At 58.8% G+C, this 24,139-nt stretch overlaps 2 protein-coding genes across 2 annotated transcripts in view; one reads left to right on the top strand and one right to left on the bottom strand.

Moving 5' to 3' along the window:
- The first annotated feature begins 570 nt into the window (after window positions 1-570).
- Window positions 571-6,955, top strand: LOC117034793 (thyrotropin-releasing hormone receptor-like). The gene is given in 4 exon segments (XM_033128102.1): window positions 571-783; window positions 785-975; window positions 2,014-2,444; window positions 4,557-6,955. Coding segments are annotated over 4 exon segments (1,341 nt in total). The 5' UTR covers window positions 571-625; the 3' UTR covers window positions 5,118-6,955.
- Window positions 6,956-10,956: 4,001 nt separating this feature from the next.
- Window positions 10,957-24,139, bottom strand: part of ZFPM1 (zinc finger protein, FOG family member 1) — a 74,694-nt gene continuing 61,511 nt past the window's right edge. The window contains exons 5-10 of the mRNA XM_033128101.1: window positions 20,165-20,267; window positions 17,993-18,202; window positions 13,739-13,972; window positions 13,395-13,490; window positions 13,156-13,302; window positions 10,957-12,961 (exon numbers count right to left, since the gene is read on the bottom strand). Coding sequence (XP_032983992.1) covers window positions 11,187-12,961; window positions 13,156-13,302; window positions 13,395-13,490; window positions 13,739-13,972; window positions 17,993-18,202; window positions 20,165-20,267 — 2,565 coding nt within the window. The 3' untranslated portion in view covers window positions 10,957-11,186. The remainder of the gene's footprint in view (window positions 12,962-13,155; window positions 13,303-13,394; window positions 13,491-13,738; window positions 13,973-17,992; window positions 18,203-20,164; window positions 20,268-24,139) is intronic.

The raw sequence follows: 24,139 nt of genomic DNA, 5'->3' as shown, positions 1-24,139 counted from the left end.
CTACAGCACAGGAGATGTTCGCCAGCCTGTTACCAGCTACTGGTATTATCCCCACTGACAGATGGGGAAATCGAGGCTCAGGGAGATTAGAGCCTTAATATTAACATTCAATAACAGACACTGAACCTTCACCAAGCTCCACGTCCAGAACTTTTCATGCCCTGCCATTTTGCAAGAATCTCACCACATCCCTGAAAAGTAGGTACTTCTCCCCATTTCACAGATGAGCTCATTGAGGTCTAGAGATGCTGTGTGACTTCCTAATGACAGAGGGCAGCTGACAGCACTCACGTTGTGTTGGGCCAAGGGCTCGACATACATGTTGCCCGGTTAAACCCCCCTCAGTCTTGTGCGTCAGGTAGGATTGTTATCTGTATTTACATACCAGGAAACTGAGGTTTGCAGAGCGGTGTGACTCACTAATACTATTAATGGCAGAGACCAGAACATGCATTCCCTCTTCTATCCCCTCGCCCAGCCTAGCAGATAACCTCACAAGCGCATGTCCCTGGGGGCCTGGCTCATCAGACAGGCAGGTGTTCACTGGGTCCTGCAAATACCCCACTGGTATGGATGCCTCCTGGAGCTTCCTCTTCTTGTTCCCTCCAGCACCTGGTCAGCCACCATGGAAAACGGGAGCAAGCTGGATAACTCTAACAATGTGTCGCTGGTGCACGGGGCCACCGTCCTGGGCTCGATCGAGTACAGGACAGTCTCGGTCTTCCTGGTGCTCCTGGTATGCACGGTGGGCATCGTGGGCAATGCCATGGTGGTCCTGGTGGTAGCCCACCAATTGCTACCTAGTCAGCCTGGCACTGGCTGACCTCATTGTGCTGGTGGCCGCGGGGCTGCCCAATGTCTCCGACAGCTTGGCTGGGCAGTGGGTCTACGGGCATGCCGGCTGCCTGGGTATCACCTACTTGCAGTATCTGGGCATCAATGTTTCCTCCTGCTCCATCCTGGCATTCACCCCGCCTTCCCCTTGCATGCCATTTCCCTCACCACAAAGCAATACAGCCATGATTTCCTGGCTGCGATCCTTGGTAAACTGAGGCTCAGTTGAGTGGAGAGGGGAGCTGGGGTGGGACCCTGGAAGAACGTGGCACTGGGGGCAGGCATTAGGAAGGAAGGTTCTCATCTCCACTCTGTCGCAAACTCTCCGTGGCGTGCCAAGGCAATCCCAGCATTCCCCTGGGTCTTGGTTTCCCATCTGGAAAGGGGACATTTGGACCGGACAATTTCTTGGGTCTCTTCCAGTTCTGATTTTAACACCTGAGAAATATTCTAACCTCGTGGTTAAGAATATGGACTCTGAAGTCCATTGAATGGATTCAAATCCAGCTCTGCCACATCCTAGATGCATAGCCTTGGGCAAGTTGGCCAAGGGCCACACAGAATCAGGACATAACCGAGGCCTTCTGACGTACAGAGGCTGGCCTGGTCCTAGCTCTCCGCATCTGTACCCATCTGGGGTCCAGTGGCCTCCATCTCCTGGCCACGTGCATAGACCTGGTGACCTGAGTGTTGCAGGGTGGAGGGTCTAGGCTGTGAACCTGACCACGAGGGGCACGCAGTATTGTTGGCTGCTTCAGTCAGCATCCTTTGGAGGTGGGCAACCGGAAATCCACTGGGATTGGTGCATGGCCAAAGGCTTTTGAAGGGCACCGGGATCCCTGGGCTGCAGCAGATGCAGCCGTACTTGGTGAGCCTCAGGGACAAACGTCCTTGAGAGGTGAGTACCCACTCGCCCTCCCCCTTCAAGACTGGCTCTCTTTGCTCTGCCAGCACCCCTTAGCTGCTTCAGAATGGCCAACTGGCTCCCCAAATCTTCATGGCCTTCAAGTTCTTCCCATGAAAGGACCAGCTCAACCATCGCGTCCCCATTCCAGTTTCCCCAGATGGGGAATCTGATTGGCTAACCTGGGTCAGATGTCCCCACTGTGGTCCAATCGCACACTGGTGGGTGGGTCATGTGACGTCACTGGCCCAGGGGCAACTGGGTGACCTGTGGCTGCAGGTACATCACCATATGCCATCCGATGTGGGCACAGACTGTGTGCACCGTGGCCCGGGCCAAGCGAATCATTGCGGGCGTCTGGGGGAGCATGTCAGTCTACTGCCTGCTCTGGCTCTTCCTGGTGGACCTCAACGTCAGCGAGAGCCAGGGCCTGGAGTGTGGCTACAAGGTGTCCCATAGCCTCTACCTGCCCATCTACCTGCTGGACTTCACTGTCTTCTTCATCATGCCTGTGCTGGTGACCACTGTCCTCTATGTGCTCATTGGGACACTCTTGTTCCGGAGCTCCAGGGCCCACCTGACCCACCATGGGGGCAGCGAGGCCTGGCCGGAGTCAGGAACCAAGGAGGGAGATCCCCATGGGCCAGGTGGGGGCAAGGTGGGCAGCTACCCCAGGCCCAAAAGCTTCCCGTCTTCCAGGAAGCAGGTAATCAAACCCTCCAGGTTTGGGTGGGGGCGGCAGGTGACGTGTTGGAGGGTGGGAGGAACTGGTACACAGAGAGAGGCAGAGAGAGAGAGGACGCAAGCTCAGCATTTGTTCATTCATTTAACAGGTGTCTACCAAGCACCTACTATGTGCCAGTCATGGTTCTAGGTGCTGGGACACAGGGGAGAACATGACAAGATAGACATCCACCTGGCCGGGGCTCATGGCAGGTGGAAACACACCGTGAGTACCAAAGAGGCACAGGAGACTGTCAGAGGAAAGACTGCAAATGAGGGAAAAAATGAAGTGGGGAGGAGAGGGAGTTTAGGGGCAAGTTGGGAAAGGCCTCACTGTGAGGTGACAACTGAATACAGATCTGAAGTTGGCAAAGGAGCTCACACAGCAAATATCCACGCCAAGCAAGCATTCCAGGTGGGGGAAGCAGGCAGCACAAAGGCCTGAGGCAGGAGAATGCCTGGAGCTGGGAAATCAGCAAGGGGGGGGGGGGAAGGGGAAGGGCCTGGGGTCTGGGAGTGCTTGGCTCTGACCAGAGGGCGTAGGGACAAAAGTCTGGGGCATTCTGAGTGGAGGGGCAGCCTCTGCTTCAGGTTTCAGCAGGATCCCCACACGTTCCGAGTCTGAGACAGGTGTTTACAGGCTTCCACGTGTAACCACAATGGGCGCGCAGAGAGACTGAGGCAAGGAGAGACCTGAGGGAAATGAGGGCACCTATGACTGAGCCCTCTATGACTGAGCCCAGAGAGGGCACCTATGACTGAGCAACAGAGATGCTAGTGGAGGAAGGGAGGGAGGGAGAAAGGGTGGGAGACGGGGAGAGACAGGGAGCGAAAGAGACAGAGACGGGGAGAGATAGCGAGAGAGAAAGGGATGGAGACAGAGAGAATAGAGCCAGGTGCCCTGGGCGTGGCGAAGGCCTTTGCTCACAGGTGGGGTGGAGCATGGCCCCAGACACAAAGCTATGGACACACAGAAAGTCAAAGCTCCTGGGGCAGAGGGAGTGATGACTTCGTGGGTGCCCCCTTCCTCACCATACTTAGGAGGAGACCGCTATTCTCCTGCTGCCACACGTGGGAAAGGGAGGCCCACAGGGGTTCAGTGAACTGCCCACAGCCACACAACCAGGAAACGGGGAGCTGGGATCGAATTTAGGCTTGCCTGCTCCAGCACCCACACTCACCTGCTGCCTCTGCACCCTGGAGGCAGAGGCAGGGAGGTGCCAGGATTAGAGCAAATGAGGGGACATCCAGAGACCTCCCCTCAGCTCTGCGGCACCCAGGAAGCTCCCCGCATGGGTGAGGCTGGTGGCTGCCCCTCTGAGGTGGCCAGGACACATGCCTCTTCCCCTTCCCCATGACACCACCTCCCTCAGACATGGGCACAGAGAAGCCCTGATCCTAACAGACTGTCCTTGGGCTGTGAAACCCCTGTGCCCTCCCTCTCCCTGACAGGTTTGTTTTTGGGGGGTCTGGCGATGCATGCCTGGGCTGAAAGAACAGAACAGTGTCCCACCCAAAGGGACATGGCTGTAGAGCCATCAGACCGCCACCGGCGCAGGTGGGCTGCAGAAGAAGCTGGGTCACGGGTGGCATGTGCTGTGTGATCCCTCAGATCTGAGCCTCCACTTCCTCACCGCCAGAGCAGAGGTGATAATAGCACCTGCCTGAGGTGGGAAGAACCCAGGGCAGGGGGGAGGGGGTGTCAGCCACCACTGCATCTCAGGGTTCTGGGGCCCTGCTCCAGGCATCCAACGTTTGCTTGGCGGGAATCTGAGAGGTCTGGGGGGCAGGGGCACTTGGGGGGCTCCGGGAAGTTACTGTTTACCACCCTATGTGGAACTATTTCAGGATCATATCAACAGACCCAGCTTCAAATGTCAGCCCCGGGATGCGGCATAGGAAGTGTTTCTTAGCACAATGCCCAGCGGATGTGCAGTGATCGTTTAACTTGTTATTTTAGTCACATGCTCATCACTTGCTCAGCAAACACTTCCTGAGGCAGCAGCCATGGCTGCACCTTCCTGTGGCCTTCGCTCGGCCCCCAGCCATGGGGACGCTGGGCCCCGGTGGCTTCCCCTCTCCCGCTTTCCTGCAGGTCACCAAGATGCTGGTGGTGGTTGTGCTGCTCTTTGCTGTCCTATGGATGCCCTACCGCACGCTGGTGCTGCTCAACTCCTTTGTGGCCCAGCCTTTCCTGGACCCCTGGGTCCTTCTCTTCTGCCGCACCTGTGTCTATACAAACAGTGCCATCAACCCCGTCATCTACAGCCTCATGTCCCAGAAGTTCCGGGTGGCCTTCAGGCAGCTGTGCAGGTGCGGGGCAGAGGGGCCCCAGAGGCACGCAGCCTGCCTCAGCACCACCAGCTATGACGTGGTCCGAGAGACGCCTCAGGAGACGCAACCCGCAGGAGCGAGGTCACCGGCCCCCACCCCAGCCACAGGAGCCATTTTTCAGTACGGTCTGAGGGGTGTCCTGCTGCTGCCCAGCCCCTCCCTGCCTCCCTCCCTCCGTCTCCACTCCCTCCGTCTGCTTACTGCTAGGTCCTGCCGGTGTCTGCCCTGCCCACTGTGGCTGGCAGGGCCAGAAGAGGGGCACACATCCCTGTTGCCAATGACTTTTCGCTCTGGGTCCCCAGTGGCTTCCTTCATAATCTAGGACATTAAAGTATCGTGGGTCAGGTGGTTGAGGTTCAAGTGTGATGCTGTCACCTCCTCCGGAAGTGGGAGAGGTGAGAAACAGGAAGAAGAAGCTGCAAGGACCCCAGCCTTCATCCGTGTAAAATTATGAACGTCCATCATTATTTTAAACATTTTTTTTTCCCAGGGGAAAAGTCCTGGTGGGTATTAAAGGAATGTACTTCCAGCCTTTGATAATATCCATCCATCAGTCAAGCTGTGGACAGTACTACCTGGTGCCACATCAAAAGGGTACCCAGCTTCTACTGGCTGACACCCAGAGACACATCATGCTGCCTCATCATTGGCCACTTGGCTGCTCATGTGTGCTAAGAATGACCTAGTACATAGGACTCCTGCTTCTCTCCTTTTTGGGTTCTGTCCTTGGTCCCGAATCCCTGAGTGGGACTGTGTCTGGGTTACAAATGGGGTAGAGCGCTTGACTTAACCAGAAACAGGAAGTCATGTCTGAGCTCCCTGGCTCCCAAACTTTGGCACAAGCTCAGGCTCACGGGGCCCACGCTGACCTTCAGGCATAGCCACCTATTCCCTGCTGGGTGACCTGATCCCAGAGCTCCTGACCCCAGAGCTAGACATGACAAAAGCATGGGTCCCCAGACCCCATCCCTATTCCTCTCGAGATTATTTTCCTCTTGGGCCCCTGCAATGGTCATTACAAGCAGATTTTTCGGTGGAGACCTGTTTGGGAGTGGGTCTGAGTTTTCCAGAGGTGGCCCGAGTGCAACCTTGGCAGCAGGGCACCTGTGTAGGGTGGAAGGAGGCGAGAATGAAGGTGAGCAGGGGCAGAAAGTCATCCTGGAAGCTGGGGCCGCCCAGCTGTGATTCTATAGGGGCTGAGGGATGGACAGGGGAGGCTGAGAAGATTCGGGGCCTTGCTGGAGGAAGGGCACCCTCCCTGTGACGTCGTGGCTGAGTGCAGTGGACAAAGGCATCTCCTTCGGGCCCTGATGGTGTGTTCGTGTTGAGGTCCGGTCATTGGCATTGAGAGGCCAGTCCAACGTCAGTCTTGCCGTCTGAACGGTTCCTTTACTATTCATCCAGCGGGAGGTTAACTGTTTTACTGTCCCTTATCCAGGACATAGAGGGAAATCAGGAAGTCAGTGGATGTGTGCATCCCCTACTCCCCTGCAAATGAAACAAGAAAACTTACTAAGTGCCGCTGGAGCTCACTGCCTCCGCTTCTGCTCTCCAGCGAGCATGTGTGGCCTCAACCTGGGGCTGAACTGAAGCCTCAGGGTAAATGCCCTGTGTGGTGTGGCAAAGGGGACAGGGCCCGGTGCTGGCACAGGCAGATCTGCGAATCCTGGCGGGGTCTCCATGTCCTCCTGCCAGAGACAGTCGTGAGGATGGAGGAAAAGACGTGGGGCTGTGTGCTTTCTGGTACAGAGTTGGAGCTTAAGCTGCAGAGTGCTGCCTTTGGACATGGCTGAAGCGCTGCTGTGTGTGGTCCCCTCTGAGCTTTCTTGGACTTTACCTGAGCCTGTGCTCCCAGAAGACAGGCATAGGGAAGAAGCCCCCACAACCCTTTTCTTTTCCAAATATCCTGGGAGACTGCCTACTGCAAAGAACCCCTTCCCCAAATGACTGAGCTGACTCCAGTCTCAGATTACCCGCTGCGTTACCCGTGACCAGACCAGACCCCCACCCTCTAGCTCCCAGCTCTTTGACTCATAGTTGATTAGCTGAGATTAGAGCTGTTTGTCCCCGAAACTAGCTAGATGCAGAGAAAAACATTTCCCACTTTGCTGACCCTGACCCCCCCATTGCAAAACAAGTCTACTTGTAGACCACCCACCTGTCACCTGCAAAGCACCCACCTATTACCCGCAGATCACCTGTCACCTGTCTACTCCCTGTGCAAGCCCAGGGCAAAACCACCTGACAGAACAGGTGGTCTTCAGATCCATGGAGCTCTCCCTATTGCAATGGCCTGAATGAAACCAAGGCCTTTTCCTACACATTTGTCTCTGGCTCCCTGACTCAGAGCCTGGGCGGGGGAGGTGGGGGGAGCCAGGGGGCTGTTGGGAGCCATGCTCGGGGAGGGGAGTAGTTCCAGGGCCTCTCTGCGCCTCCGTCTCTCATTTCCCACTTTGACAGATCCCCACAGTGGTCCTGAGGATGAAGGGTGCAACGCGTGTGGTAAACTATGAAGTGTTACTGGTGTATGGGCTTCGCCCACTCGGTGGGCCATCATTCAGTAGGCTGTCAGGAGCCATCTAGGTGACTTGGGTATCTGAGGACCCCAGCTGGTGAAGGCCACCTCCTGGGAAGGGGACCCAGGCCCCTGGAGGTGAACTGGGGAGGTCTGGGGTGCAGAGAACTGGATGTGTGTGGGGTGGGGGCTGCAGCGCCCACTGGGCTGAATACTCCAAGGATCAGGAAGCTCCCTGCCTGGCCCTATGTGGAGATGGGGGCCAGGGCCACGATGGTCACTCAGATTCCCACTGTGTTAGAGACAGAGGGGCAAGGCCCCGAAGCATGTGGACAAGGGCAGGGTCTCAAGGGGGCACTGGAACTGGCCTTGTGTCTAGGTACCACATTAATGTCCCTGAGCCTCCAGTTTCTTCTCTGGCCAAACAGAGAGCTCACTCCCATGACCGGGGTGGGAAAGTATTTAATCTAGCAGTTCTCCAAGTGTGGTTGGCAGAACCCTCAAGGTCTATGATGTCAAAACCACTTAGACGTCATTTGCCTTGTTCACAAGTCGACTTTCACACGGATGGGACAGAATCAGTGTGGTGAAACTGCTGCTGCCTGAGCTGGACCCCAAGCTGCACTCACGATCACCACATCCTTTATGCTCACACACGCAGCCAAAGAAACATGGCTTCCTCTGAGACAGTCCTTGATGAGGCAACAACGAACATGAATTGCATTAAATCTCAACTCTTGAATTCTGTCTTTTTCAGTTTTGGTGACAAATGGGAGGTGCCCAGGTTGTCTGGAGGGAGGGCACGTGTGCCAGGTTTGCGCTGTGAGCTGAGCCAGCCGCTCTTCCCACAGAGCATGCGTTCACTTGCAGGAACGACCGCGACACGCCATAGCGACGCAGAACCAAATCGTCTCAAAGACTCACCCAGGGAGCCTACCGCTTCAAAGAGAACTGACAGTATCTGTTGCTAATGGTAAAATTCGAGGTCTCAAGTGAAAATTAGAATTTAGGAGAGTCTGTATCTCCCCCGTGAGCTTGACCGCTTTGTAGTGTTCCATGACTTTTCTGAAGACATTGGTGGTGACAGCAATGAGTGCTGTGTTCTGATGTTGCACAATGAAGTGTGTCACCATTCCGAAGATCAATATGACTCAGTGGTGGTTGCACATCCTCGTGAATGTGCTAAATACCACTGAATTGTGTACGTGAGAAGGGTGTATGTGATGACGTGTGAGTTTTACCTCAATTAAAACCAAAAAAATGTGGGGAGAGTGTGGTGGGGCGTGAGCCGGGTGGGGAGCCTGGTCCCCACATTGCTCTGGCAGGACCCTAGGTGCTCTCCCTCTGTGACTTAGTGACACCCGGTACTCTGCCAATCTGAGTCCTGTGCTCCAGTGGCCTCTGCGAGCTCTGCCTTTGTCTGCCTGCCCTCCAAGGCTTTAGTGCATTTCACCTGCGGCCAGGACAGCAACATATCCTTCTCTGTCTCACTGAGACCACATGGGGGTATTCGGCCCATTTCAAGTCATCTTAATGTAGATAAAGGGCTTAGAAAGTTCAGCAGTGTCATGGTCATTTTTAAAGAATCTGATCTTGTCCTGTTTGGATAAATGGTTGAGCAGACAGCTCTCCAGGAATTGTTACCCAGTCAGCTTCTCTCATCTGATCTCGGGCTGCTCACAGAACTCTGGGGGGATGGCCCGGTTAGGAGGAGATGGGGCCAAATGGTGGCCTTGAACGTGGACCTTGTGTGCGAGGAACTGTGACACTGCATCCCTGGTCAGAGCCGGCTCCGGGGAGGTGCAATTGGCACAGTGGAAGGATGAGGGGGTGGAGGAAGAAGCCCAGGAGCGGACAGGCAGGGCTGTAGACCATCAGGACGTTGGAGAGGAGGACGTGCTTATTTGTCTACTGGCCCTTTCACTCCCTCGGTGGCTTTAATGACCATGTGCCCCTCCCCAGTGTCAGGCCAGGTGCCTAAGAGAGTGGTCAAGGTGGGCCAGGCCCCTGGGGAGAGGCAAGGGAGGGGAACAAAACCAGGAGATGCAGAGAGTGGCCACTGTTACGGGGAAAATAAATAGGGTGAGAGTATGGAGGATCAGGGATGGTCCCTAAGCTGTGTGACAAGAAGGGCAGCCCTTCCGGAGAAGCAGACCATGATGAGGTAGTGACCTGAGCAGCGTGAATAGGACCAGAGTGTGCTGGGTGACCAGGGCCTGGAGGCCACTTCTGTGCGGAGGGAGGCCCTGAAGGCCAGGGCAGAGCGTGATGCCACCTGATCTCCCAAGCACCCCCTGATCTGGGAGCGGCAGCCACCCTGACACGTAGGGCCAAGCAGACTCACTGGTAAGTTTGGAAGTGGGAATTGAAAGAGAACCCAGGTGAAGTCACAGACCTAGCGGCCGGATGGTGGGCGGGAGAGGCGGGTTGGGCGACATCAGGAGTTGCTTTGACAGCGAGCTATGAGTAGGGAGGGTGGTGTTCTATCAGGGTGGATGGTGACGTCTGAGCAGGGGTGGGAAGAAGACACAAGGATGGGGGGGTACGCAGTCCTGGACATGCAGGGCCCGTGAGGACATCGGGGCGATATCAGGGCAGTGGGCAGATAGGTCTGGGTCTCCGAAGAGCCATGGCTGGGCTAGAGGGAGATTTAGGGGCACGGAATTCCGTGTGCCCACCCAGAGTGTGTGCAGTGAGAGCTTTGAGGGAAGGGTGGAGGGGCTCTGAGAGCCTTGAACTCTCCTCCTTTAGAGGAAGGTCAAAGGTCAGAGTTCACCTGTATCCACTGTAGTCGGCTGCGTGTTTGCTACTTCAAGCAAAGTTGGAAAAGAACAAATGGTGCATTTTCTAGCAAGGACACCATGCTGGAGAGTGCCCGTGGACGCCCAGCTGCGAAGTGGCAGGACCATGGCTGGACTCCGCTTGCTTGGGATTGGCCCAGCATTGTGCAGTCCAGCCGTGGCACGTAGAGCCCCACAGCGCCAGTAGAGCATACTGGGCGTGGGGTGCCCCTGTCCCTCATGCCCACTGCAGCCACCACAGGTTCCATGGTGCCCCCAGGTCAGGACCTCCCCACCCCCACCACCCCAGGAGCCACTGTGGGCTGTCCCCGTGTCCCCCTGCGTCCTCGGTGCTTGCCGACTGCTCCCTTCTCCACTCCCAGCCTTGGCACCCAGAGCGTCATCCTCCCCAAGACACTCCCATTCCTGGAACTTTGGGGGCTGGGGACTGGATGGGTGACATCCAGACCCCAGGCCCGACAGAGGGAGGTGAAAAGACTGTCGGTTGGGTAGGATGACGCCCTTCTCTTTGGTATTTGCCAAACCAGCGCTCCTGGTCGGATCCTGGAGGAGGCAGCAGTGGGCCTAGAAGGGCAGTGCCTGATTCCCCTGTGCCCCAATGGGTACAGCCGTTCCCGGTGTGAGTGGTAGTGTCAGACTGACCTGGGGCTCCATCCAGCTCTTAGCACCACTAACTGCACGGCTCTGGCAGGGGATCCGGTCACTTCAGACTGCAGTGGCCTGTGTGTATGGTGGAGGTGGTGGTGGTAGACCTCTAAGTGCTGGGTACACAGATCACCCAAGATGCTGGCCCTGTGCACCCCCACCCCGCAGGGCTCAGAGAACTAGGCTGTTCCACCACTCTGCTCATCAAACTGAACTTCTTTATTAAGTGCCAAGGGTCCACGTGGGCGCTGCCCCCTGCAGCCCCCTCTGCTGAGGCCTGTGCTTGGTACGTTTTTCAGGAGCCAGAGTCCCCAAGAGCCAGGGGCCTGGAAGGTGATCCTGTCTTTGCTAGTAGCAGGCCTGTGGGCCCTGGATCCAGGGGAGCAGCAGGGCGTGTGAAGCGGTCTCCCTTCTGCAGTGTGGCTGCTGGTCACTTCACGTGTTCGGCAGCGTGCGAGGAACAGTAATACTTCTTGTGGGCGATGAAGGTGGACAGGCTGCTGAACTTGATGTTGCACAGGCGGCAGTACCTGTGGTTGCCGTTGGGCAAGGGGGCCGGCGTCCCTTTGCTGGGGGTCTGGACGCCCTTGTCCGAGTGGGAAGGGGGTGTTGGCGGGGCCGCGGGCGGGCCCGGCCGGGGGCTGCTGTCAGGAGGGCCCGCGGGCGGCTCCTGGCCATTTAGGCCCTCCCGGGGGGCAGAAGGAGAGGGAGTCCGGGCCTCCGAGCCGGGGCCGGGGCCAGCCAGGGGCTTGCCCAGCAGCAGGCCGTGAGCCAGGCGCAAGTGCTCGACGAGGTCTCCGCGAACCAGGCCGTTCAGGGGGCAGTAGGGGCACACGACGGCGGGGTCCTCGGGGGCGCACGGGCGGCGTGGTGCGGCGGGGCACGAGAACTTCTTGTGTGCCAGGTAGGCCTCGAGGCTGTGGAAGCTCACGCGGCAGGCCGTGCATTCGTGGTAGTCCGCCAGGGACGGCAGAGCGGGCGTGGGGCTGTTCAAGGGAGTGGCGGGAGCCTGGCGTCGTGGCTTCTTGCTCAGGTCAATAGGACCATCAGAGGGGTCCGGCTCGCTTCCGCTTCCGGGCCGCGGCGACGGCGACGCAGGCGGCTCGGGGGCGTGGCCTGGCGCAGGCGGGGCAAGACCAGGCGGCTCGGGGGCGTGGCCCGGCGCCGGCAAGGCGGAGCCTGGCGCCGCGGGGGCAGGGCTGGCCGCCTGCAGCTCGTAGAGCTTGCGGCGCCTGCGCGTGCGCACGGGCGGTGCGGAGGGCGCTGGGGTCCCAGGGGTCCCTGGAGGCGCAGCGGGCGCCGGCCGGCGTGGCGGCGGGTCGTGGCGGGAGGCGCAGTAGTAGCGCTTGTGCACCATGTAGGTCTCGTGGCGGCTGAAGCGGATGTTGCAGGCTTCGCACAGCGTCCGGCGGGGGTCGTCATCTTCATCCGCACCGCTGCCGGGGCTCGGGCTGCCCTCACTGCCTCGACTGCCCGCCTCGGCCTCGGACGTGGCCGCGTCCCCCGCCTGGTCCTCACGCGCCCCGGGGCCCGGTGACGAGCTTGGCGCGTCGGGCTCGGCTGGCGGCGGGGCAGGGGGCGCGCGCGCCGGGGCGGGTGGCGCCTTGGGCCTGCGGGCGGGGGGCGCGTCGTCGGGCGCTCGGCGGCCTGAGCAGTAGAGGCGCTTGTGCACATAGAAGTTGCTGACGTTGTTGAAGGTGATGTCGCACTCGAAGCACGTGGCGCCCTTGGGGGCCCCCGCGAGTAGGCCGGCCGACGCCCCTGCGCCCGCTCCCACCCCTGCCTGCAGCCGGCTGTGTACCAGCTCGGACATCTTGGCCAGGATCTCCGAGGCCGGGGGCGCTGCGGGGAACTGTGGCAGGAAGAGCGCGCCGGGTCCCGGGCTCGAGCCCGGCGTTGGGCTGGGCAGCTCGGCCTTGATACGCGCGGGTGCGGGGCTGGGAGGTGAGGGCGTCCGTGAAGAAGGGGTTGGTGGGGGCCCTGACTCCACCTCGGGTTCCTCGGCCGCCTCCACCTTGATGCTTCTGGGCGCAGCCGGGGGCTCTCCGCTGCCCCCGTTCTGTGGGGCCGCTCTGGTTTCTCCGTTGGTGGCCTCAGCCAGGGCTTTCCTGTCCAGTCCTGGAGATGAAGTGGGTGCCAGCCCCAGGTCGGCGGAGGCCAGGGGGCCGTGTAGGGCTGTGTGCTGCTGGAAGCCGGCCAGACTCTCTGCAGGGAGACCCCAGGGGCCACACTTCAGGACTGGAGCAGGACCTACCTGGGCCAGACCTGAGGAGGGGGCAGGGCAGGAAGGGAGAGCTGGGCTGGGCAGAAATGGAGGGCCAAGGCCGAATTGACTCCCCAGCTATCTCATGAATCATTCCCCTCCCAACTCCTGGGGGGACGGGGGTGGGGGGGCTCACCTGGGGGGTGCTTGGCCACGGGGTGCCCAGGCCCTGGCGAGTAGATCTCAGCCTTGGAGCCCGGCTGGCAAACCATATGGTTGGTCACTAGGTGGCTGTAGAGGATGTCCCTTGTGGTGGAGATGAAGCCACAACTGTGGCAGACACCTGCAGACGGGCTGTAGGGTCAGGGCCCTGGGATGGGTAGGCTCCACATACTCCCCCACACCCACCCGCTGTCCCCTTCCCAGCAGGCCTACCGCTCAGCGTGTCTGTGTGCACCTTGAGGTGCCGCTCGCAGTTGGCCTTGGTGGTGAAGGCTGACAGGCAGATGAGACACACGAAGGGGCGCTCGCCTGGAACACAGGGCCCAGTGAGGGGCCGTGACAAGGGCCATGTGTGGAGGGCTCTTCAAGCCTCCCAGGACCTTGGCCCGGGCCCAGCCCTGAGCTGACTATCCCGACAGCCACAGGTGGGCTTCATGCCCTGGGAGCTGTGGGAGGCTGCGTGGTGGGGTGGGACTACCACACAGGTACAGCTGTGGCTTGGGCACACACATGATATCATTGAGCAGGTGGGGGGCCTGAGGGGCTTGGGGCCTCACCGCTGTGGCTACGCATGTGGATCTCCAGGGAGCTGGCGCTGGGACAGCTTTTGCGGCACTGGGGGAAGGGACAGATGCGCTCGTTGGGGTACGGCTCCTTGGGCTTCTCATCGATGGCGGCTGTGGTGGGGGAGCTGGCGCTCTGGCGGCTGGCGCAGTAGTACAGGAGGTGGGCTTGCAGGTTCCGCTCGCTGCGGTACCAAATTCCGCAGTCCTTACAGGGGAAAACATCTTCTGTGGGGGTGAGAGGTGGGTGAAGCCTGAGGGGACATCCTGGCAGCAGAGGGGATCCGCCTGCAACCCGGGACAAGGCAGGGGACTCTGCAAGGTGGGGGCTCTGCCCTGGCTGCCCCCAGCGTCCTCCCGCTGTGAGCAGTGAGGTTTGTCACCTGCTATACCCCCTCCATCACTGCTGCCCCTTCTCATTTCCATTTACAACTTGGGGTGCCCTCTCTACAGATCTCCAGGATGCTGTGGGACTACGTGGATGGGGTCTCTTAGTGTTCCCCAGGGTGGCCTCTATGCTGCCTCCCAACACAGCCCCATAAGGAGATGCTGGGGTCTCAGAGGGTGCTCACAGGAGAAGCGTGGACATGCTAGTGGACACGCAGTGAGTGAGACGGGTCCGGGAGGTGGTTGTGTCAGTGACTTGGCAGGGTGACCACGTACAGGTGAAGAAGGTGGGTGAGCATGTGCAGGTGCGTGTGTACGGCGAGGGGGTCACGAGGGCTGCTGTGGACCCGCGTGCTTGTGGAGGACGGAACAGGGTTAGGCCCGTGCACTGGAATAGGTGTGAGTGGCCAGGTGCACAGGAACCATATGCATGAATCCCCAAGCACTTGAGCCTGAGGACGAGAGTTGAGCATGGCTCTGGGTGGCTTCTGGGGTGGGGGCAGGCAGGGGCTGAGGCCAGGAGCTGCGGGGAAGAGCCCTTGCTGTCTCCCCTTCACCCCCCTTACACCTGGATGGTTCCACATCAGTTACTGGCTAAATGGTCACGTTGCTGAATCCACCAAATTTACTCAAAATGGGCTGCCTCTCATTTTCCAGTTTATAGGAGTTTGGATCGCAGGGGTGATTTTGCCAGCAGGTGAGGATTTCTCTGATGGGTGCTTCACTAGTTCTCTGGTCCTCAGTGTATCTTTATAGCAGAATTTAAAGGAATGTTCTGTTAGTCTCTGCCCCTGCTCCGTGGCTAGCTGCCTCTTGGCTGAAGACTGCCTGGGGAGGGCTTGTTCTGCACCTTGACCTTGAGGTGGAACGAGGGGCCCTGGGGTTCCTTATCTGGCTGTGGAATTTACAGACCAATGTCCGATCTTGGTTTCTACTCCTGCAGTTAGGATGTGTTTCTCAGCCCATCTTCTCCAATGTTTGTCCTGGCTTCACAGTTACTGCAGAAGTGCTCCTCCATTCCGGAGGCTGCCAGGGTTCCACTTTTCCTACTTTTAAGGAATTTAAGTACCTATCTGTCTGGGTGAGGAGGCCACCCCTCATACTCCCTATACTTGCAGTTTTTCTGGTGACTTTTCTGGCTCTGTTTCCTTCCCATTGTATCGTTTTTCTCTGCTTTTCAAGTTGCCTTTCATTTGGGGGCCTCAGGGCAGCTCTGTTCTCTATCAGCTGAGGCCTTGAGCTGGGATGGGGAGGCCCCCGGTGGGTTTGTTTTTATATCTGCAAGGTCAGTGCTGGGGACTGCTGCTGGCTGCAGTGTCAAGACAGGGACCAGAGCGTCGGAAGCCCATTCAAGCCCTGGACAGCAACCCAGAGCTCATCACGGGGCAAGTCCTGGATGGGTAAAGCCCAGGTAACCTGCACAAACACCTTGAGGTGGTATTACCATTACCCCCATTTCACAGGTGAGAAAACAGGTCCAGAGTGCTGGAGTCGCAAGAATTAAACTGGCCAGGTCTAATAGACATTGGTACTCGAGTTCTTAAGGTCCTTCTGGACCACCAGTGGGAGAGGTCCGTGCAAAGGGCTGGGCTGGGGTTTGGAGGTTTAAACGAGATGGCTTCTCAAATCAAATGCTCCTGAGACACTGCTGCTTGGGGTTTAGGCACTGACACCAAAGCTGGGGGCCCAGAGGGGCTGAGCCTGGGCTAGCTTGAGATTGCAAGCCCTCCTAGCACCTGAAGGTCCCTGCAATCCCCCATTGGAGCAGCCCACGTGGAAGAGCTGGGAAGGCAGCCTCCGTGCCAAGGACTCAACTGACGCCTCTCGTGCCTCCTTGGGCACTAGAGGCCATTTCGTGAGTCAGGTTCTCCGGGCACCCTGTGGCTGTACTTCTCTGCCCTGGTGAGGTGGCCGTCCTAGCCTCTGAGATACCCTTCCACCCTCCCTTCTCCCCTGAAACCCTGACATCCAAACAGCATCCTTTTGCTCAGTGCCACCCTCTCAGTCCACCTGCAGGACCCACATTCTTCTGGAACAGTGGCCTTGCCCTATTCTGGCCTAGCCCCTCTACGTGGGCTTTGGGGGCAGCCCACACCTGTAGCCTGTCCCTTTTCCACACTGGTGTCAACAGTTTCTCTATCCCAATGTCATGTCCACCAGCATACAAACACGAGGATGGCCTGAGTTCCAGCAACGCAGGCTGTGTGCCCTCTGACAGGTTCTTCCTCTGTCCCCTGCGAATGCTTCCTCATTCCCTGCTCACTCTGCTCCGGTGGTTTAAATTGGGGCCACAGGGACCTCCAGGCTTGCTAGACCAGCAGTCACTTCTCAGCCTTGGTCTCACCACACCCAGGACACATCGGACACCACTGCCCTTAGCAGACACTCCCCAACTCTAGTGTCCACAGGGCCTGCTCTCCCTGGGGCTTGCATCCTGCCCCAGAGCTCCCCAGGGGGCTGTGGGGCTGTGCTGGAGCCCTGAGCCACAGCACGCATTCCCCCAGCGGTCTGGGGGTCAGGATGTTCAGAGGGGCGTTCCAACTTCCCTGCCAATGACTGCTGAGCGACATCCACGCAGGCAGCCACGCCAAAGCCCCTTACCAGGCCCCACTGTAGCTGGCAGGTCCCATCTGGCTCTGCCACAGCTGCCTCCACCTGCTTCAAGCTGTCATCACCTTTGATTTACTCAAAAAGGTCACTTTTCTCCCAATTTTGCGACCGCACAGTTGCCACCAAGCAGCCAGAGTGATTTTACAACCAAATTGGATCCTGCCCTTTTCTGCTTAAAGCCGCCTCGTGGCTCTGAGAAGAAGTCCTGTCCTTGTGTGGAACGACCCTCAGAGATTTGCCCCCTTTGTGCTTGCTGCACTGCCAGGCTCCAACCCCAGCGAGCAACTTCTGGGCCTGCACCTGGTGGGCCACCACGCAACTGCTCTTTCCTGGTGTGCAGGTCTCTGGCTGACTTGTCTCACCTGAGCGGCTTTCCCCAAGCACCCCGATTAAAGTGGCCCTACCACTGACTCATCACATCACTGCTTTCCTTCCTTCATGGGGTGTACTCTTGCCTGCAGCTGCTGCTGCTGCCTCCAAGTAAGGCCACTTCTCTAGAGCGGTAGCACCCTCAGGACAGGCCAGCGTCGCACCTCTGAGACCCTGGTGCTTGCACCGCTTGGTTCATCGTGGATGTTAAATGTTAAATAAGCATTTATGGAATGTGTGAATTCTCTTTAATTCTCACAATGACTCACTGAGGCTTAGTGTGTATTGGGAGAAGTGAGGGACAGACAGCTTCCCAGTTCAGGGGTTCTCAGCATGTGCCTTTGTCCCCAGGGAGTACCTGGGCAGTCACACCTGAGGTGGGGGTGGTACCAGCATCTAGTGGGCAGGGCCGGAGGCCCTCCACATCCCTGGATGCGCTTGTCAGCAGAGGCCGAGAAGCTGAGAAACAGAAACCTAGCTCTGCTCCAAAGTGGGAGGCATGGGCTCAGGTGTGTGCTTGCTTGCTGGGCCTTTCCCAGTGTGAGACCTGGGCCCGGGGAGCCTGCTGCCTCTGCGCTCGTCTAGGCTCACGCTGCTGTCCTGCTTTCCTGCAGCCTGCTGGCGGCTGCCCCATTACTACCCATAAGCCAACCGTTTCTCATGCACTGGCTGCAGCCTGGAGCCACCCCTGCCCCGGCCCTGCTCCAGGGACCCCTTTCAATGGCCTCACGCACGTCCACTGCAGCACACTTCCTCCTCTGCTCAGATCCCACGGGTCATAGATCTTTGCAGATCTTGAGCTCCTGGGCACTACCTGTAGCTCTGTGCCCAGGGACAGTGCTGTCTCTGCCACATAGCTGGGTGGCATAAGAGTGTACTTACTGTTGATGACAGCTGTGGCCAGGATGGATGCCATGCCGGCCTGCTGGGGCAGGAGCTGGATGTCGGTGTGGGAGGGGGCCAGGCTCTCAGGCTCTGCGGGCTCCTTCTTCACAGGATGGCTGGCGGTACTGTGAGGCTCGGCCACGAGGAGCACGCTCAACAGTCCACCCGCTGGCACTGGCTTGGTGAGCCTGCACCAGAGGGCTTCGTCTGTGGGGGTAAGGGCGCCTGTGATGGGAGAGCCAGCAGCTCTGGGCCTACCACCCTACCCTGCAAAGACTCCCCCATTGTGTCCTCCTGAATCCCTCATCTTAGAGACCAGGGTTTTGAAGCCCCAGGGTGGGGGATGGAGCCACGGCCATGGTCAGGGAGTGGCCATGCCCGGGTCCCAGCTGTGGCTGGCTGGTTTCCACAACAAGCCGTCCTTCCTCTGTGGGGCAACTGGCTGGTCCCCCAGGCCTGCCGGTGGCTTGGGCCTCTGCCCTGAGCCCATGAAGTGGGAGGGCTCCGGGGGTGGCCAGCACAGCAGTCCCATTTTCCAGGAGGGGGTGGCATGTGGGACAGGTGGCAGAGCACCTGGGAGGATCTACTCATAGTAGCTGTTGGGCCAGGCCCTGGATGGGCCTCTCAGCTCCACTCAACTCTGCTGGTGCACTGTTCCCAAGGCGGCCTGCAGGGGGCAGCCTTTGCCAACAGGACCCGGTGAAGTGCCCAACCATCCACCTCCAGCGTCCAGCACCAGGCCGGCCACCTTGTTTGCCACCAGGACCCTTGTCCTGCCTAGGCAGACACAAGTGGCCAGAGCCCTGCTGACCAGGCTAGCAGGAGGGGAGGTCCAGGCAGTGCCAAATGGTCTATGTCCTGGCTGGGTGTACAAACCCATGGCTGACCGACCACTCGCTGCCAACACCAGACCCTCTAGTGCCTTCCAGCTGCTCTCTGGGTCCCTAGAGTGCCCCTTGGTGGGTAGGAGGGGCCAGGGTCCTCTCCCCGCTGAGAAGGGGAAAACAGGTATATCGGGTGAAGTGGTAGCCCATGTGTACAGGTCGATGGCAGTGTAGAATGGAAAGCATAGGTCCCCAGATGCTAAGCCCAGCACCCATTCTGCACCCTTGCTATGGCCTGGCAGCCCTCAGGCAGGTAGGGGCTGTCCTGAGGAGCTGGGTCCCAGGGCCACCGCCTGCCCTCAGTGGCCTTTGGCTCTGTCGGGAAATGACAGCCACTCTCAGGATGGAGCTTTGCCTTTACTGGGGCATTCTGAATGTGCTACATGCTCAGGAGGCAGTGGTCAGGGTGACATCCCAGAACATTCTAGCAAAGTGGAGCCTCCCCCTCCACAGGGGAATGAGATGAGTTTCCTGTGGTCAGTGGATGAACATGTGGCGAACGGCCCTTGCTTAGAAGTTGTCATGCGTCTGGCCCCACATCGTTCTCTAGGACCCAAGCCTTCTCGACTGTAATGGGGCTCCCCATTGCCCTGACACCCTCACTTTCACCCTGGGAAGGCTGTGCCACACTTTCCTCAGGAACAAGACCACCCAGGACAGGAGGACTGTAGTGATGGAGAAGGAAGCCCCTGCGTCTGTGTGGCCTGAACTCTGAATTGAGAAAGTGAGGGGGGCAAGGACCCATATCCTGCTCTCCCTCCTCTTGCCCAGGCCCTCCCTCCTGGGTCCCTCCTTCCGGAAGGTACAGGGGGGCAGGGGGGACACAGGAAGGAGGCCAGGGCAGAAGCTGGGCCATGAACTGTTTGACCAAGCTCTTTCTTCAACGTCACAAAGAAATGGAGACCCCAGAAGGGGAGGGGACTTAGGCCCCACAGCTAGGTGTGGACATGGCCTTCCTGAACGTTCCTGGAGCGGCCTGACTGCACAGGCCCTGGTCCAGTCGGCACCGCGGCTCGGCCTGCTGGCCTTTCTGGCTTGGGTTCCTTCACTGCCGTGGTGGTCTCCCAGAGGCCCTGAGAGTGCTGCTGGCTTCTTGAGACCCGACTCCCCCATCCCCAGGGCAGGTATCTCTCTGGCCCCAGATTAATCGGGGTGCTGGGGGTGTGGTGGCCAGCCCCCCCTCAGCCTGGCTCAGAGCAGGCTAGTTTCCCTTTAAGGCCGGCGCGGGAAGAGCCAAAGGACCTCCACCTTCCGGAAGGCCGAGAGGGAAGCGCCAGATACCAACCCTTCCTGTGGATCTCCGCATTGGCCTCGGCCTCTGTCAGGGCCCTGGGCAGCGTCCTCAGCCAGCAGGCTTCATCCTCCAGCAGCAGGGTCAGGGCTGGGCTCTGGGGGACAAAAAGGGGGATTAGCAAGGGCATGGAATGGGAAGAGCTCAGCCAGGGGTTCCCAATGGGGAATGTGGGGGTAAGTCCAAGAGACTGCCTGAGGGCTGGGCCAGGTTGGGGCCTGCTACTCATCAAGTGCTGTGCTGGCGATACCTTTCAGGGGTCAGGCGCTGGGTTCTCTTGGAAACCAATTGCTCAGAGAGGTCAAGCAACTTATCCAAGGTCACATAGCCAGTCAGTGGCAGAGGGTATTCACACCCAGACCTATATTCTCTCCTTACTACTTTTCCCATCCTGGCAGGCCGCTGGGTGCTATGGCATATACACGGGGTGCATGGAGCTGTACCAGGCATAGGCTCCTCCCACATGGGCCCCCAGCGGCCTCATTAAAATGAGTCCTGTGGGCCGAGGCAAAGATTGGCCCCATGTAGACAGCATCTCCCCAGAGAGGGGCTTTCATGTCCTCTCCGAAAGGGGCACCCTTCTTGCTGCATGCAGGGCATGCAGCAGGCCCACCTTTGTTCCAACCATCCCCAGGGCCAGGACATGGCAGACACTCAAAAAACACCTGCCTGGGCCCAGCATCTCAGCATGTTTCTATGCTGAGGCTGGCTCCACACTAGGCCCCATCTCTGTGGCTCCCAGAGACCAGCCTGTGACACACCGGCCTTGCTGCCAGCCTGAATAGCAGGCAGTGTCCTTTTCCTATCTCATAAGTGAGGAAACTGAGGCATGTGGAGGGGAGGGGAGGGACAGCTTGAGCCAGCACCTGGCCCAGCCATGCTCTCTCTCCCCAGCTGGGTCTGCCAGCTGGCCTTTGCAGCGCGCCCGGAAGGAAAGAGCAAGAGCGCTTTGGGTTAGGCCCTCAGGGCTGCTGCCTGCTGGGCCTTGGAGGGGGGTGGCCTGATTTCCGGTGCCCTGCAGAGCACAGGAAACACACGTCCCCTGTCCCAACTCAGCCTGATGCCAGGAGATGAGGGGAGGGGCACCTGCAGCCCCACTCTGTGGCCTGGCCCTGGTTAGACATCTGCAGGACATGGTGCAGATCCATGGCAGGCTGATGGGCAGGGCAGAACCCTGGCCCTCTTCGCCTGAGGCGATTGGGGTGACTGCTGCCACCCCTCGGGCATCAGCCCCACCACTGGACCCTGGTTCTGGGCTCCTCTGCCCGGAAGTCCCCAAGCTCAGCCACTGAGTCCCGTATGGAAAGGTATGTCGTATGTCAACATTTGAGTATTTTTGTTTTATGCAAATAAATGACTTTTACTTAGAAACTGTGTACATCCAGACAGCAGTGTCACTTGCTGTCACTTGAAAATGCTACCTCCTAGATGGGTGGTTTTGTGCATCTTAGGGGTGCATGTGGCAGTTGACGGAGATGCTGCCATGGTAGGGTGGCCAGGGTAGGCGATGGCATGTGGGACATGCTCTGATGGGTTCTGGGCACCACCCTGCCAGGTCAGAGTCTACAGCACTTTCTTGGGCTTTGCCTGTGGGGACCACAGGAGCTCCAGAGCTGAGCATCAGGTCCAGTCCAGGCCTGACTTGCCCCACTGTGCCCTTGAGCAAGCTATCACCTCTTGACGGCCCCTCTGACCACCTCTGCATCTTGTCCCCATCCCGTGGTAGACTCGGGGGCCCAGCAAGATCAGACCAGTGTGCTGGACCCTCCCAGGAATGACTCCTAGCCAGGCCAGGGCACCCTGACTCAGGCGTGGAACAGCTGTCCCGTGGGTCAGGGAGAGCCCCGCCGTGCTACCCCACAAAGCCCTCCTTGGGCCTTGGCATCTTTCTGGATATGCGTAAAGCCCCAGCTATTCGGAGCTTTGGCCCAAGCCTGCATGCTTACTCTGGGAACCATCCTGGTCCTGCAACCTGCCACATCCATGGCTCTGGGACTCAGTTTCCCTCAGGGCATTGAGAAGAAGCAATCTGTGTGAAGCCCTCCTTTGGAACAGCACCCACCTGATGTGTGACCAGCACATGACAAATGAGCCCCCACCACCCGTACTTTCACAATCTCTTTGGCTAGTAGGACACACCAGGCAGGGGCTGTGCCTTTGGGCTCAGGAGGCTGGCATCCACTGGGATGCTAGGCCAGCAGTCACCAAATGTCAACCTGGGGTGGGGTCTCCACCAAGGATCCTGCTTCGGGGCAGGCTGGTGGCAGGCATTGCCCAGCTTTTAATAGACATTGGTTCTTCTGACATTGCAGAACAGGGCATGGGAGCTGGGTGCCAGCTGGGGGTCTCCGCCAGCTGGGAGGTCTGTGGAGGCCACATACAGGGACAAGCCTGGGAAAAAGTAGACCGGGCAGGGCTGGCACAGTGGTGGGTGAACGAGTAGGGCCAGCAGCTAGCAGCAAGGCAGAGGCCGGCCGGGGCCTCCCCGAGTCTCTAATGAATATTAATGAGTGGAGGAGGGTGAAAAAAATTAATCTGCCTGATCCTCCGATGGGTGCTGCAGTAACGATATGAAATCTAATTATTCGTCCCAATATTTCTAAACCCTCAAACTGAGACTGACAGCCTCCCGGTCGGTTTAATGCTTATCACTCTCAGGAGCGCGTGTTCGCAGCATGATAAAAACCCCTGCGCCCAGCTTTGCTGACGCTGCAGAACCCCTAATTTTCCATGTGTGTTCTAAGCAGAAGGAAGGCAGTAGTGCCATGTCTCTGGCCAGCTCTGTGCCTTCTGCCCGGAGCAGTCCATCTCTGTGTCCCAACGGGTACTGAGCACCCAAGCCTGGTGGCTGTGCTGGCCAGGCTGGGTGACAACCCCCATCTGTGAGGGCAGGTGAGGAAGGAAGGAATGCAGGGGTCTGGAAGGGGCTTCCATCCTGCACTCCGTACCTGACTCTCAGGAGGAAACGGGCCAGAAAATCCAGGTCTTCATGACTGACCTTCACCCTCACATTCCCTCAGCCCTTAACTCTTGGGGAGCTGGCCCCCCACTCAAGTGGGGAAGGCTAGAGATGCAATCTCTAAAGCCGGGAAGGCCGGAATGCAATCATCTAAATGCAGCATGCCTGCCCTGGGCCCGTAGGTGTGCAAGGGCCACCAGCCTGCGGCTGATGGGGAGCAGAGCATAGCTCCACCCAGCCTGCCCCGCCCCCCTGAGGAAGCCCCTCATCCTGTACCAGGCAGCTGGACCTCCAATGGCTGCTGGGCTGCAGCCCGAAGGCCACCTCCCTGCCCCCAGGAGCACGCCCAGCCCTGGGGACCGAGGACATTGGGTGAGGGGCAGATTTGTCTCTGCTTCTCCTTTGGAGGGAGTGACAAAACATGGGGCTGCCCCATTATTTGTTTTCTTTTTTCCTTACTATTTTCTTCCCAATTCTGAGCAGCACGGGAACAGAAGCTCTTTTCTCTGGTGGTGAAGGCACCAGCCAAGGCAGACCCCTTCCTGGCTTGCCCTGCCTGTGGGCAGCGGGGTACATACCTGGTGGGGGGGCTATTCATAACTCCACCCCTGCCCTTCTGCCAAAACTAACAGAGTCGTGTGTGCCGCCAGCGCCTACCCTCTACGAGTGGCCCCAGGCTCAGTGTCCAGTCTGGGTTCAGTTTGCCCTGGGCAGGCCGTGTCCACAGTCAGTGAGAAGCCCCACGGGCCCTGCCTGCAGCCCCTTGGGGGTTGCCCTGTCCCTCTCTCCTGGCTCCAGGCCGGCCCCACCCAGCCCCGGGATAACGGGCGGCCACTTTAAATTCTCTGGGTGCATCTGAGAACCCTCCTTGTTTCCCCAACAAAGAGGTCAGTGTCTGGATTCTGTGCCCACCGATAACCATCAGAAACCCTATCTCTGCCGCATCCGCTGTGACAACTTTATCTGAGGCTGTTCCCAAACCTCGCGGTGCTTCTCATGAAGCAGAGTCA

Source organism: Rhinolophus ferrumequinum, chromosome 15 (assembly GCF_004115265.2).
Source record: "Rhinolophus ferrumequinum isolate MPI-CBG mRhiFer1 chromosome 15, mRhiFer1_v1.p, whole genome shotgun sequence".
NCBI classification, from domain to species: Eukaryota; Metazoa; Chordata; class Mammalia; order Chiroptera; family Rhinolophidae; genus Rhinolophus; species Rhinolophus ferrumequinum.
The sequence above is the reverse complement of the archived record's forward strand: the minus strand, read 5'-3'. Positions and strand labels throughout refer to the sequence as shown.